The sequence below is a fragment of the Kogia breviceps genome, chromosome 6 (assembly GCF_026419965.1).
Source record: "Kogia breviceps isolate mKogBre1 chromosome 6, mKogBre1 haplotype 1, whole genome shotgun sequence".
In the NCBI taxonomy this organism is placed as follows: Eukaryota; Metazoa; Chordata; class Mammalia; order Artiodactyla; family Physeteridae; genus Kogia; species Kogia breviceps.
In genome coordinates this window covers 57,622,901-57,639,197 of record NC_081315.1, presented here as the reverse complement: position 1 = coordinate 57,639,197, position 16,297 = coordinate 57,622,901, and the positions used below count along the sequence as shown (strand labels likewise).

Genomic DNA, 16,297 nt, shown 5'->3' with positions numbered 1-16,297 from the left:
CCTAACCTCTTTGAGCTTTGGTCTCCTGAGTTGTAAAATGGGGATGATGATTTCCCTCTTGTAGACTATTAAGGGGATTAGATGAGATAAAGTGGCAACATAATGCCTGGCTCTTGATAGTATTCTGCACCTCGGAAACCTTCCATACCCCCTCCTTATATATCATATAAAATCTAGACTCCTGGGACCCCAACCGACCTCTCTAAATCAATCTCCCTACTCCCTAGAAAGCCCACACCCAGTCACATCTAATACCATCCCTCCTCTGTATCTTTTACTGTCCCATTCTCCACATCCACTCTTTCTGATTAAGCAGAGGGCTCCAGGAGAGATGGACATGGAGCAGGCAGGGAGGAAGGGCTTGCTCTGTCCAGCCACACAGGATAGTTGAATCAACCCCAGCTATCCGTAAGGAGCCCACCCCCATGACCTCCTCTGCTTGCCAAATTTTTATTCATTGTTCCTCGCTCACTTTAAGCACTACCTGTCTCCGTCTCAGTTCGTAGAATCCATTGTCTGAACACCACGGAGACCATTGCCTGGTATACTCATTGACCATTTATTACGGGCTCCTTTCCATTGTTGATTATCTTGCATGTGTGAATCACCATCCCACAAATAGAGGGTCAACTCCTGGAACACAGAAACCATATCTGTGTTGCTGGGTATCTCCTACCTGCAGTGCCTGGCAGAGACAGTGTTTGGATGATTTGCATGTATAGTTCTACACTTTGCAAGAAAACCATGGGTAAACCACTGCTTTAAATAGTTGTTAGGAAAAGGCATCACAGAGACACACAGATTTTTCTTTCCACCCACAAAAGGAACTGGCTGCACTTAGCTCTTTAGCGTGCTGGATTACCGATAAGACACGCAAACTAATAGGTGCTAGATCTATGTGTTTCTGATTCTAGTGAATCAGTATCTGAATTGCTTTCTCTGTATCTGAATGTGGCTGAAATGGCTAGGGAACAACCACTTTCTCTGGGTACACTTTAAAGGCTCCTTGGACTTGTAGCTGTCGAGCTGCTGTTATAGGGCCTTGACTGTGGCTTTGCCTTTGACCGATCATGCCTTTCTTCTGTTCTTCTCTGGTTGTCTCACATCAATTTCTTCTCTCCCAGCATCTTATAAGCAAAATTGACAGAAAATATAGTTTTCTAGTACTAAATTTTGTTGATTGAACCAGTATTTCTCCAAAACCTGCATTGTCCTTGAGGAGTGGGGAGGAGTAAAGAAAAAAAAAACCAAAAAACCCTACTCTTTTTTTGTAGGTCAGCACCTTCTGTTTTGAGAAGCCAACTGTTAACCTAATATGTTCCAATATAGTAGCTGCACTTTCCTTCTCATTTTTGGTTGCTAATATCACTGCTTCATGTAGATTCCAATTAACCTCAATTTTTAGAAGATGTTTTCTGTCCTGAGCACTTTTGTTCCTAAGAAATTCCTATGTAATGTGCTATAGGGTTCAAAGGAAGGGATGATCCATCCAGTGAAGGGGAGGGTACCAAGGAATTCATGGAGGAGGAGAAATTATTGCCTTGCCTTTTTCTGGAAATTTCTGGATAAGGAAAAGAGGTTCTTTTTTTTTTTTAATGTATGTATTTATTTATTATTTGGTTGCACAGGGTCTTAGTTGCAGCAGGTGGGGTCCTTAGTTGTGGCATGCAAACTCTTAACTGCAGCATGCGTGTGGGATCTAGTTCCCTGACCAGGGATTGAACCCAGGCCCCCTGCCTTGGGAGCATGGAGTCTTAACCACTGTGCCACCAGGGAAGTCCCCAAAAAGAGACTCATTTTAATGAAATCAGATGACTTTGAAGGTATCTGTGGGCCTTCAGAATCCTCTAGAAGACAAATAATTATTATTTATGTGTTACGCTTCTCGTAGTTAACATACTAGTTTTAGGTAGGTTATATTCATGTTACTGAGCTGTTTCTAGGTGCTGTGTGTATACCTTATACCAGAGAAACTCTACCATATATCTTGTATAACTAAAATGTGTAGTAGGTTTATACCCATTTTATTAAAATGTTGTATGCTGAGGTGGGGTGGGAGAGTGGAGGAAAGGGGCACTGGGTTCTAGACCCAGTTCTGACATGAAGCAGCTGTACAACCTTGACCACAGGCCCTTCCTTACCCTGCCAGGGCCCCTGGGTTCCAACTGGTAAGCCTCTCCAGTTATGCCGCCCTCTCTCTCTCTCTCTGGGCCCGACTCTCCCTTGTTCCTCCTCAGATAGCTAAGACTCCTGTTTAGAAGATAAGATAAAAGACCACAAAACTCTGAAAAAACTGCCTAAAATGATCGGTTAGGCTGCTCTATGGCCAGGGCAGGGAGAGAGTAATGTGTGCACGGGCAGGCGGGGAGGGCTTCACAAAGGAGGGAGTCTAAGCTGGACCCGGAGCTTGGAGGAAAGGGGTTTCGTGGTTTGTCTTTAAATTTTTCTATCTCAACAATCTGACCTCAACTCAGTAAATCAGTACTGATAGTAAAGGCCAAGAATATTTCTGTAATGTGTTGTTTGGCTATAAATCTGATGATTAGATGTTCCGAACTGATGCCAAACCACAAAGAGTCCCCAGTTCTATGACATGGCTGACTCATGGATGTGAGTTGACTTCCAGCCCTCCAGATGACTGTTTTTGCTTTGACAAGCTTAGGTTTTCTGCAGCCATTTATTCCGGTGCCACTGTGTTTCTCCCTGCAGAGATTCTTGGGATATTTTCCATTGAATAATAGAGTTATATCATTAAGTTCCCTTGCAGCATTGCTTCTATTAAATTGGAGGCCTGGACTACTAAAAATTGGCATCCTGTTATGTTCTGTGTCACAGGATGTTTTAGCGTGTGATTTCTGTCATGTTTTGAAGCTGTCCCTCTGTTGATTGTCATTCAAATCCTTACCGCTAGAGGAGTGACAGGTGATATCAGGGGATGCTTCTTTTGCAATCTAGTCATTGTTTCACTAGTGGCCCTACATTGTCTTTATCAGCAGATCCCATTTTCCTCTTTAAAAAATTTTTCTCAGTGTTAATTTTTTTTATTCATTATAAAAATTTGGAAAATACAAAATCTCATCCAGGAGAAAATAACAATGATCCAAATTCCAACATGCAGAGTTAGTCACTGTTTGCATTCTGGTTTATTTATTCTGTCTATGCTTTTATCCTTCTCGAGTACTTCAGTAATCTTCACTTTAAAAATGAAATTTTTCTTTATTAACAAGTTAACTACTAGATATTAGCTTTCTGTCTATTAACTTTGGGTGCTGTATTAATCAGGCTTCTCTTGCAATGCTGGATAACAAACAGCCCCCAAATCTCAGTGGCTTATAATAGTAACATGTACTCCATACTCCTTACGGCCAGGTTGGCTGCAGTTTGAGCTTAGCTGGGTCAGCTGACTTCGGCTGGACTCCTGGCTTCATGTCTGGTCTACACATTACCATTTTAGGGCCTTGGCTGAAGGATCACCAACTACCTGGGATAGGGCAACAGAGGGTGGCTGGTGGAAACTTGCCATGCCTCTTAAGGCCTCAGCTCGAAGTTGGCGCTTTGCCATTCCACTCACATTCTGTTAATCAAATCAAGTCACTTGCCACACCTGAAGTCTGTAGGGTGGGAAGGATTCTCCTTCCATAGAGGGGCCACGGTGTATTAGTTTGCGAGAGCTGCCATAGCAAATACCACAGACTGGGTGACCTGAACAACAGAAATTTATTATCTCACGGTGTTCTGGATGCTAGAAGTCTGAGATCAAGGTGTCAACAGGGTTGATTTCTTCTGAGGCCTCAGTCATGTTGGATGACAGCCCACCGTAATGACTTCATTTAACCTTTAATTTCTCTTTAAAGACCCTATCTCCAATACAGTCACATTCTGTGGTACTAGGGGTTAGGACTTCAATATATGAATTTTTTTTTGGGGGGGGTGGCAGGAACACAATTTAGACCATATTCCATGGTAAGGGTGGGAAACAAAGGAAGGATTGTAGACAAAGGATACCCTAAGCACTTAACCTCAGTGTGGCTTAGCTTTCTCATCATTAAAACAGGGATATGCAAACCTTTGTTAGGGGTTTGTTGGGGATTAAATGAGAAAATGCATGTGAAGCCCCTGGTGGTGAAAGTGGTAGAGCTGGCTGTGGTTCTACCTCAAATGGAAGGACCAAAGTAACCTTCTGGGGCCTCTCTTCCTGGTCTCTCACATGGGCGAGCTGGGAGAGTGCATGGAGCTTCTCAGAGTGGCCTGACTTCCACGGAAGCTGTCCGATCAGTAGACTCTTTGTGACGAAGCAAATAAGGCCTTTCGGGTACTCAGACTGTGGCCTTGGTTTTGGTGACACCGTGTTTCCACCCATGAGCTATGGCTCTAGCATCCTGTCTTCACAGATATGTATAGAAAACCTGTTTTGGCTTCTGAGGGCTGTGGGCTTCATATTGGCGTAAGGCATGTCCCTGCTCCCAAGGGACAGCAGCTGAATGCCTGTGGAAAAAATAAGTGAGCCGGGAGGTCAAAGGACAGGGTGTCCCTTGTTCTGCCTCTGTGTTCAAAGCCAACTGCCTTGCACTACGTAAATCCCCTTTTGGTTTTCTCCCCTAGAATATTGTGTTAAGGAATGGCTCGGAGACCTTTGAGTCCTGGAGGAAGCCCCCTCTGCCCGTGCACACCCAGTTCTATTTCTTCAATGTCACCAATCCAGAGGAGGTCCTCAGAGGGGAGACCCCTCGGTTGGAAGAAGTGGGGCCTTACACCTACAGGTGAGTCCCTACCCCCTCCCTGCCATACCACTGAGAAAATGGATCGACTTCCCGCTGTGGCCTGAGCCCCCGTCTCTTCCCACGAGCATCCTCTTGTGTGCTGCGTGGGGGGCACATGTTCGGCTACAGTTGTCTGAAATGCTGCTGGTGTTTGGCACACGTGTGTCAGTAGCTTTGTGGACCTGGCCAGTCTCAAGCCTGTTACGTTTAGAAACGCAGCTGCTTCCTCCTGAGGTGGCAGAATGTGGCTACTAAGCGACAGAGAGCTGCCCTCCACTCCCTACCCTTTTAAGGTCGTGCTGCGATTTTCTTTGGTGGCTTTTAGGGTCTTTTCCTATTTCTCTCTGCCACATACCTAGTTTTAGACCAGTTCCTAGAATTCATTGTTGGTCTGGAGACAGGCCTTTCTGTCTCTTCTTTTTCTTTTGTTTTTAACTGAGGTATAGTTGACTTAGAATGTTGTGTTACTTTCTGCTGTACAGCAAAGTGATGCAGTTATACATATGTATGTACATTCTTTTTTATATTCTTTTCCATTATGGTTTATCATGGGATAGTGAATATAGTTCCCTGTGCTACACAGTAGGACCTTGTTGTTTTTCTGTCTCTTCATATTCACTCCTTTTCCCACTCCTCCAGAGTACAAGAGATAACCAGGTGGCAGGGTGGGTTAGAGTCTTTGGCAGCGACCATCAATTCCAAACGCTAGGGGGTGGTGGTGGTTAGGAGCATTGCTTTAATCATTTTTTTGAAAAGATTTGTAGAGGTAGGTGCTGGGGCATCTTATGGTCAAAGTATTTTCCCCACTGTTGCCGTATCCCCGCAACCCGCTAGGACAGTAAACTGCCCCACACGCCTTGCAGTCATCTTTCCAACAAAGTTTCTCCTTACCAAGTTAAAAAAAAAATAGTAGAGGAAGCAGACAGTGAGATCTTTCTTCTTCAGAACTGCTGCATGGTAAAAATGCCTCACAGTTCTATTGTAACCGATTGCTCAATAAATGGTTACCAACTGACTCATTTCCTGTAAGTCAGCACTATCTCAGCGCTGGAACTGAGAGATAAAAATGCCCGATCCCTGCCTCAGGTGCTCATGGTTTGACTCTGGAGTCGAGTGACCTGTTGTGAACCTCACTTCTGCCACTTACTAGTCCTTCGTGCCTCAGTTCCCTTATCTATAAAGTGGGGATAAAAATAGGACATCCACCATGGGATTGTTATGAGGACTGAGTCCAGTATTTATAAAGTGCTTAGACTAGTACCTGGCACAGAATTAACGCTAATTATGTGTTTGATGTTATTATTAGTCTTAGGGAATTGTCTTAGTCTGTCCTGTGGAAATCAGTACCCAGAATTGTAAAGATGAGCTTTATCGTTATATAGTAGAATTTTAAAAAATAAACAACACTTGGGTCCTCATTTCCAAAAGCATTTTTATACCTTTAAAGCGTCGAGAAACTCCAGGTATGGGGTAGAATCAGGCCTGCATTTGAGGCTGTCCACCTTGGTGACAATTAGAAGTTGAGCCAGAATTAGGCTCTGAGCGTCCTATTTGTTTGTTTTGCAGTTTTAACCATTTTTATGGTGATTAAAAAAAGAAAACCCACATAAGATGTACCATCTTGGGCTTCCCTGGTGACGCAGTGGTTAAGAATCCACCTGCCAATGCAGGGGACATGGGTTCAAGCCCTGGTCCGGGAAGATCCCACATGCTGCAGAGCAGCTAAGCCCGTGTACCACAACTACTGAGCCTGCGAGCCACAACTACTGAAGCCCGCACGCCTAGAGCCTGTGCTCTGCAACAAGAGAAGCCACCGCAATGAGAAGCCCGTGCACTACAACAAAGAGTAGCCCCCGCTTGCCGCAACTAGAGAAAGCCCGCATGCAGCAACCCAAAGCAGCCAAAAAATATATATATATATTACAGTCGTTGTTAGACCTGCTGCTACATCTTATTTAAAGTGTCAGTAAAGAAGCACACATATTGCCAGATCACAGATTTTTACAGTGACACCTGTATTTCAGTCATTGGTTTCCTTTGTAATCCTGGGTATTTTATTTTCTGTATGTAAAGACATTTATCTGAGAAAGGATCTAGCAGGCTGCCACAGGGCCCAAGGCACAGCAAAGGTAAGAATCCCAAGAGCAGATCCTGTAGGTTGGAAGGCAGATTGGTCACTCACTGATATTTCATTTTTGCTCCATGAGTTTTCCTGCCTCCGGTTTTCACCCTGCCCTGGTCTCTCCCATTTCACTGCCACAGTGATTTTCCAAAGCACACAGCTGACATTTCCTTTCCTTCCCTGCTCAGGGTCCTAGTGACTCTCCCTGTGTGATGTTCAAGGCCTAAGCACCCCGCTTCTTCTGTATATATAGCCCCTTTGTTTGATTTTAATTTAATTTTTTGGCACTCTCAACCTAGAATTTTATTCTGTAACCAGAGCTAATTCTATGCTATAACCAGAACTGTCCAATAGAAATGTAATATGAGTGTCAACTTAAAAAACAAAAAAATGCACAACATAAGAGCTGTGAGTTGAGTTTATTCTGTGCCTTACGGAGGACTATAGCCTGAGAGACAGCCTCTCAGATAGCTCTGAGAAACTGATCCAAAGAGGTAAGGAAGGGGAACTTCCCTGGCGGTCCAGTGGTTAAGACTCCACGCTTCCAATGCAGGGGGCACGGGTTGGATCCCTGGTCGGGGAACTAAGATCACATGCCACTCGGTGCAGCAAAAAAAAAAAAAAGAGGTAAGGAAGGAGTCAGAATATATATGAATTTTTTTTGCAAGAAAAAGAAACATGTAGTCAAAACATCAAAAGATTACTTCTAATCACAAATACAGACATCTCAGGTTAATGGTTTTAGTGCTTTTCTGTGTATGGGGAGATGCAAGAATCTGAGGTCATTGAAATATTTCCTTAGGTAGGTACCTTAATTATCTATGGGCTGGTATCTAAAGCACAAAATGCTTCCTGTTTTTCTCCATCCTGAATTCCCCTCAGGCTCAGTTTTGGTGGGCAACTGCAGGAGCTAATGGCTTGATCCTATAGAACTAAAAGAGCAAGCAACATTTTTTTTGTTTGTTTACAGTGCCCCACGTTGGTCATAAATTTGACCGAGGCTTGGGAGGGCATTTCATGACCAATTTGTCCCACAGCCCTAGGAATGCTTATCCCTAGGTCAGGCAAGGACCTTAGTGATAGGCCATTCATATGCTATATCTGGCTTAGGCCCTATTAACCTAAACAACCTAAAGTCCTCTGGATCTTCTGTTTTACTACTCTATTATGATCCAGGAAATGTTTTCCTCTTGTTGTTTCTTCCCATATTTAAAGTTGCACTATTACAATTAACTTTATCTGTATATATGTGATATATATGTGATCATATATATATGTGTGATCAATTGCCTCAAGATATTTAGCCATCATTAATTTTGTTGGAGGCCTGGTTACACATCAGGTAATGCAGGTTATAACAATCTTATAAAGTAGAATATAAGTAATATAATGAGTAACATTAATAAGGTAGTATAGCAGAGAGACAAAAAGTATAAATAGTTTGAAAACAACAAAGAGAGAACAAATTAAAACAATGATTAGTATAACTAGTTGTAATCTGGATCTCAATAAGCCATCAAGTCCAGAGGGGAGCCAGTTAGAGAAACCAAATTCTGGAGAGATTAGGTAGAGAGAAAAAGATAAATGTTTCATCTTCATTTGCAGAGGTATACTTCATCAACTTGCCACATATCATAGTTAGCATAAGAGGAAAGGTTTGCTGGAACACAAAGATTAAAAGCCAGTATATTTCAGAAAAAAATCAGATTATAAATCATATTTATCAGTTCATTAAGTTCCATATAATTAATTCTTGTTGATCTTGATAAACGCATTAGGTTTTCTATTAGAGTTTTATAATTTCTTACCCCGTTCAGTGGTATGATCTAAAAGTCATCAGAAACCTATCAGAAACCTATATTTGTCAAAAAATCCTTTTTATGAATTTTCTTGAAGATTTTCATTTTTGTAAAAGCATCAGAGTAAAACAATGACTGTCTATAAATAAAAGATTTTAAATGGCATGGTTAAAGATTTGATTACAGTGCAGTTGACAAAGCAACTTGGTTATTTCTGTGACAGTACAACATTTTAAGGAATAATTAGAATCATAACTGATAATATTATACTAGGACATATCAGGTTGTTAAGAATTCCATATAATTTCTAGAATATCTATGTTAATGACATTTACCCATGCAATATAACCTAAGAAGGTTTGTTACCACTTGTTTGACAATGTTTCCCATGTAATTTAACATATCAAATAAACCTAATTAGTTAAATATCTCTTTTTTTGGATGCTTTGGGATCTCTCTGAAGCATCCGAAAGTTAGCTACAGGTCAGAAGGACTTCATTTAGAATTGACTTGGGGAAGTTTGTCAAAGATATCAAAAGGTTTAAAACACATGGTCATATAGGATCATAGGTCACTGTGAAACAATACTTATTTACTAAACCCAAATGACAAAAGATTTTAAAGGCAAATATAGAATGTTACAACAGATCACTTAAAAGGTAGAGAAACTTTTTATAATCTGTTATCAAAAATAGATCAATATTCTAAGAAAACTTTGTTCTCTTAACATAGAGAAAAAAACAAATTCTAGTATTGTACCAGCTTACTTTTAATGTTAAAATTTATTTACTCAATTAAATTTTATTTTAATCCTAGCCAGTCCTGACCATGTACAAAACTTTTTCTTTTCAGGGTTTCTTTCCCACAAAACTAATAAAACTTTCTTTTTTATCTTCAGGTTTTGTCCTATGCCTTCCTTTTCTTTCTCTCTCTCCAGGACAAAATTACCTTCTTTTCCCTTAGCAAAATGCATTTCCATTCCTTATACTTTTTTTTTCCTTTCATACAAAGATGTTTTCCTTATTAATTTTAGTATTTTTAATTATATATATTAATTAGAATGCTTAACCTTTAAAACCTTAATTTCTTTCTCCAAAGAAGACATACAGATGGCCAACAGGCACATGACAAGATGCTCAACATGGCTAATTATTAGAGAAACGCAAATCAAAACTACAGTGAGGTCAAAATGGCCATTATCAAGAAGTCTACAAGTAATAAATGCTGGAGAGGGTGAGAGAAAAGGGAACCCTCCTTTGCTGTTGGTGAGAATATAAATTGGTGCAGCCACTATGGAAAACAGTATGGAGGCTCCTTAAAAAACAAAAAATAGAGCTACTGTATGATCCAGCAATCCCACTCCTGGGCATGTATCTGAAAAAGATGAAAACTCTAATTCAAAAAGATAGAAGTACCCCAATGTTCACAGCAGTACTATTTACAATAGCCAAGACATGGAGGCAACCTAAATGTCCATTGACAGATGAATGGATAAAGAAGATGTGGTCTTTATGTACAGTAGAATACTACTCAGCCGTAAAAAAGAATGAAATATTGCCATTTGCAGCAACATGGATAGACCTAGAGATTATCATACTAGGTGAAGTAATTCAGACAGAGAAAGAAAAATATATGATATCACTTACATGTGGACTCTAAAAAAATACAAATGAACTTATTTACAAAACAGTAACAGACTCGCAGACATGAAAAACAAAATTCTGTTTACCAAAGGGGAAAGGCGGGAGGGTGGGATAAAATAGGAATATGGGATTAACAGATACACACTACTATATATAAAATAAACAACAAGGACTTACTGTATAGCACAGGGAATTATAGTCAATATCTTATAATCTATAAAGGATAAAAATCTGAAAAGAATAGAAATACACACCTAGAAACTATACACCGATAAATTCTTTTTAGGTGTGTATATGTGTGTATATATATATATATATGTAAAGGATAAGAGTCTGTAAAACAATCTGAAAAAGAACCTATAGAGGATAAGAATCTGAAGAAATCTGAAAAGGAATATATATCAATATGTATGTATAGATATATATACATCTATATCTATATCTATATATATCTGAATCACTTTGCTGTACACCTGAAACTGACACAATATTGTAAGTCAACTATACTTCAATAAAAATTTTAAAATTTTGAAACGTTAATTTCTAGTGAAAACTAATAAGTAAGCAATTATGTACTTTTATGTTAGCATTCTGTAGATTGGCAAACTTATAAATACCATTTATGATTTTTATAAACGTGCCTTTGGGGCTTCCCTGGTGGCGTAGTGGTTAAGAATATGGCTGCCAATACAGGGGACACGGGTTCGAGCCCTTGTCTGGGAAGATGCCACATGCCACAGAGCAACTAAGCCCATGCACCACAACTACTGAGCCTGTGCTCTAGAGCCCACTAGCCACAACTCCTGAACCCACGCACCACAACTCCTGAAGCCTGCGCACCTAGAGCCCGTGCTCTGCAACAAGAGAAGCCACCACATTGAGAAGCCCATGCACCGCAGCGAAGAGGAGCCCCCGCTTGCTGCAACTAGAGAAAGCCTGCGTGCAGCAACAAAGACCCAACGCAGCCAAAAATAAATAAATTTTAAAAATTAAGATCTTAAAAAAAATTAATTAAAAATAAACATGCCGTTTTATGGAAAAATTTTCAGTGTGACACAAAACATTTATTAATGGTGCTAAATATTTTTAATTTCTCTGTAAAAGGAAGCCTATTTTCAGTAATCAGTTTTTCAGTATCTTTATTTGGGAATGATCTAGATATTTAGTACATTTCCATCATTTAACTTAACTTAGCAAAACTCTAAAGTTTCAAGTTACCAAAAATCTGGAGAAACTCTTTTTAAGTAGACATATCATAAAACATAATAATTCTAAAACAGTACACTAAATGGCTCTTATCCCATTTATATCTATTTAACTCATTTGTTTCCAACAATTAGATTACCCATGAAAACTTCAGGAGACATTAGACCAAGTCAGCCATCATTCCAAGCTATTTTTCTTGCTGGTAAATTTTAAAACAGAAATAATATGAACATATTTGACTAGTTTCAATAAAAGTAAGACATGTCTGTATTAATTAAACCAACAAACTTAAACTTTAAACCAAATATTAATTTAATATTGAATATTTCCAAGATCACATGGACTTGAAATTCATTTGGGTTAGTTTCTATCACATTCAAAAATATTTAATTTCTAAGTGCTTACTTTTAAGTCAGTTAAATAGGGCTCCTTTTTTTGTTGTTGTTTGTGTTTTTTTTTTTTTGCGGTACTTGGGCCTCTCACTGTTGTGGCCTCTCCCGTTGCGGAGCACAGGCTCCGGACGCGCAGGCCCAGCGGCCATGGGTCACGGGCCAAGCCGCTCCGCGGCATGTGGGATCTTCCTGGACCGGGGCACGAACCCGCATCCCCTGCCTCAGCAGGCGGACTCCCAACCACTGCGCCACCAGGGAAGCCCAATAGGGCTCCTTTATAAATTAATATTGATGATACTGTCTGGAGGTAGAGACATATCTATAATGTACACACAGACATGTAACAGACATAATCAGAGATCTCATAACTTCATTTTATAACTTAGTCGTGAATCAGGTATTACAATATAAACTTACTAGTTTATAAATAACAGTTGGCATAAGTTAAATTTATTTGCTTAGATGACTTAGCGTTTTTACAAAGACAGTTGCTTTCAATTCCCCAAAGAACTGGTCTGCCTGAATGATATCAAATGATTGATTTGTGCAACTACATTTTCTTTAATTTGCTTTTTTATATCAATGAGAAGATTTCCAGCTAAACTGGAAATTAGGAGTTCTATGTTCTAGAACTTTAGGGTTCATTTTATCATGCCTTCAAAAGTTTGCACAAAGCATCAACAAAGGCCCTCTTTCTGAGTGCACAAGTCAAACCCAGACCACTTTACCCTAGGGGCAAAAAGAAGTCTCCACTATTGCTTTATTAGGCCCTGAATATTAGCCCCCAGTTTTTGTTTCATATTGTGCGGGCTCAGATAACTCTGTTTCCTTTAGTATGTTTAATTAATACTGCCTTAGGGGCAGATTTATATACCAGGCAGGAGAAGCATTCCCCAGTGAGACATAATGTCTATCCCACAGTATAATCAGGCAAAAGAGATGATACCATCTCACATAAAGCCCATTCAAATATACCAATTTTTTTTTAAAATTTATTTTTGCCTGCATTGGGTCTTTGTTGCTGTGTGCAGGCTTTCTGTAGTTGCGGCAGGCGGGGGCTACTCTTCATTGCGGTGCACGGTCTTCTCATTGCGGTGGCCTCTCGTTGCAGAGCATGGGCTCTAGGCACACGGGCTTCAGTAGTTGTGGCACACAGACTCAGTAGTTGTGGCTCGCGGGCTTTAGAGCATAGGCTCAGCAGTTGTGGCACACATGCCTAGTTGCTCTGCAGCATGTGGGATCTTCCCAGACCAGGGATTGAACCCGTGTCCCCTGCATTGGCAGGCAGATTCTTATCCACTGCGCTACCAGGAAAGCCCCAAATACACCAATTGTTTAAAAATAAATTTTTATCTCAATTCTATCAACTCTTATACCTTTAACTTTAGCCAAGTGACCCAGGCCCTTTTGTCAATCTTTAACTTTATTAATTGACCTAACTGTTGCCTCAAGCAACTGCTGGTTAGGTATCTTAGTATACTTTTATTCCAGCCTTAAAAAAAAAATTTTTTTAAACTGGGCTAAATAAACCAGACTTGTTTGGGGCCCTTTAATGTTGTGGGGACCAATAGGGGGTCTCTTCAGCCCATTCAACTTTAGGTAATGTTGTATCAAAGCCTTTGTTTTATTTTGTTTATTGGCTACTGCTGTGCAACTTGCAGGATCTTAGTTCCCTGACCAGGGATTGAACCTGGGCCCTGGGCAGTGAAAGCACAGAGTCCCAACCACTGGACCACCAGGGAATTCCCTGAAGCCTTTGTTTTAATCTCATCAATGTCCATTTTATTTATCGCATTTTAAAATCACCATCTAAAGATTTCTATCCTGCTGGGACGAGTCCCTTTAAAATTTCCAGCTTGTTGGGAAGCAGTCTCTTGACTTTCCCCTCAGCATTTCCTATTCCCTTGTTAATCAACCTGATTAACATTAATTAAGCTAATGTTTTTATTAGTATCCTAAGACCCATCAAGGGAAAGCCAAGACTACAAATAAGGCTTCCCAAATCGTTTTGTTTTATTTTGTTTTAAACTATGGGAATTCTTAAGTTTAGAATCTTAAGAATTCCCATAGTTTATTCAGAGGTTGTTAATAAACCTCTGTATCTACCTTTTAATTTGCTCTTTTCATAGGTACCAATAAAACAGCTATTTATAATGAGAGCTCTCTAAAAATTTACCAGTTTAGAAGTTTCTTCAATTTAAAGGATCCATTGTCTGGCCATTGATGAGTAGTATCTTAATAGTGATAACCAGTTAGACGCAACAGGCACCCGCAACAAGAGAGGGCAAAGGATGCAGCCTTCGGAAGATCCAGAAAGTTTACTCCAAAAAACAGTGTAAGAAAATAAAGGCCTTTGTTGTACAGGTGGATGCAACGAAGGTTGAGAAGACAAAGGTCTCTTATGAACTGGGACCCCTTATGACAAATTTTCCTGAGAGCTGGCACAGCCAGACAAAAAGAGTGTTTGGAATCCCAGTCTATTTGAGGGGCTGTCAAATGTACATCGTATGTGTACTTTCCTGATGGCTGACACTGTGCTCTCAAAACACAGAACAAAATGCCTAAGATGATCAGGTAGAACATTTACATCTCAAAGGCATAGGGAGAGAAATGCAAGTTCCTCCTTAGTCCTAAGAGGGCTTTTGTTCCTTTAAGGTCAGAAATCTGAAAAGATATTTTATCACGCTGGCTTTCTCTAACTGGGTATGCAAAAAACAGTTTTGGAATGTCAAAAAGAGCCCCATCTCAGCCATTTTTAGGGTGAGACTTCCTTAGTTCTCACTTAACTACTTGCGAGTATAAATTCTGTACATCCCTAAACCTGGCTGGGTTTTAGTTGTTAGTTGGAGGTTGGCTTTCTGATACCCCTCATTTCTCTGTTTGAGAAACTGTTTCCTATTTTAAAGTTGAATTTGTCAGGAATAAAATTTACTAATGAAATTGTGTGATGGGCAATGTGCTGCTTGTGAGCTTAACCCCTCTAGGTGTTACCCTAGAGTCACTTCTGCTCTTCTATGTGTCTCTTCTAAAACCACCGTTGGTGCTGGGATCAGTGAGTTAGTGGCCAACTGTCATACATGGTCCCCACACAAGCACGTTTTAAACTAATGAGTGGGTTTCCTTATGGGACTCTGCTTCTATCACTCCTATAAATTTCTTAGTTGCCTGAGAAAGCCATAACGGACTGGGAGAAGCCAGGGACAACTCTTCCTCTGAGCAAAGCTTTCATGTGATATCTTCACTTTTATCCCGACAGAGTCTGTTAAGGTAGCCAAATTGAGGAAGGATGTCAGGTCAGCTTCCTACTTAATCTCCTAGTCCAAGCCTCCTTAGGGTCTTTCAGCTGAGCAAAATCATCCCAGTGTTTCTCCTCTGAGGGTAACCTCCGTGTCTTTCAGTTGAGCAAATATAGGTACCTCTTCTGGAACCTAAGTTCAAGGATAACCTACTCCTCATAGTGAGGAGTTTAACAACCTCTGAGTAAACTCCGGATCTTCAGCTAAGAGTGGGAGATTCGGTACCAAGAGAGACTCACTTAAATTTGTCTGGACTCACTGAGGAGGCACAAGGGGCCCTGCTGGTGTCAAGGTTCTGGATCCTTGTAGAAATCAGGTGAAGGAAAGACGTCTGCTCTGGGTCTTCATGGTTGCCAAAACTGCTGACCAAAAAAAAGGCACAACATAAGAGCGGTGAGTTGAGTTTAGTCTTACTGAGGACTATAGCCCAGGAGACAGCCTTTCAGATAGCTCTGAGAATCTATCCCAAAGAGGTAAGGGAGGGGCCAGGATGTATGTGAACTTTTTTGCTGGAAAGAAACACATAGTTGAACATCAAAAAATTACTGCCAATCACAAAGAATAGACATTTCAAGTTAATGATTTAAGTTGTTTTCTATGTATGGGAAGATGCAAGAATCTAGGGTCATTGAAGTATTTCCTTAGATATGAACCTTGACTATCTAGGGGCTGATATCCAAAGCACAAAATGCTTCCTGTTTTTCTCCATCCTGAATTCCCCTCAGGCTCACTGTCGGTGGGCTACTGCAGTGGCTAATGGCTTGATCTTTGTGGAACTGTAATTGCAGGCAACATTTTTTTTCTTTATGTGAGCCACATATGTAATTTAAAATTTTCTAGGTGTCACATTAAAAAAAAGTAAAAAGGAACAGGAGAAATTAATTTGAATATTTCATTTACCTCCAGACTACTTAAAATAGTATCATTTAAACATGTAATCAATATTCAGAATTATTAACAAGGCACTTTGCATTCTTTTTTTCATATGAAGTCTTTGAAATCCATGTGTATTTTACATTATAGCACATTGAATTTAGGACTAAGCACTTTTCAAGCCTGTAATAGCCTCGTGTGGCTAG

General features: G+C 40.2%; 1 protein-coding gene across 1 annotated transcript in view; it reads left to right on the top strand.

Moving 5' to 3' along the window:
- The window catches only part of SCARB2 (scavenger receptor class B member 2), a 68,718-nt gene that overhangs the window by 14,808 nt on the left and 37,613 nt on the right, over positions 1-16,297 (top strand). The window contains exon 2 of the mRNA XM_059066873.2: positions 4,603-4,760. Within this exon, the coding sequence (XP_058922856.1) occupies positions 4,603-4,760 (158 nt within the window). The remainder of the gene's footprint in view (positions 1-4,602; positions 4,761-16,297) is intronic.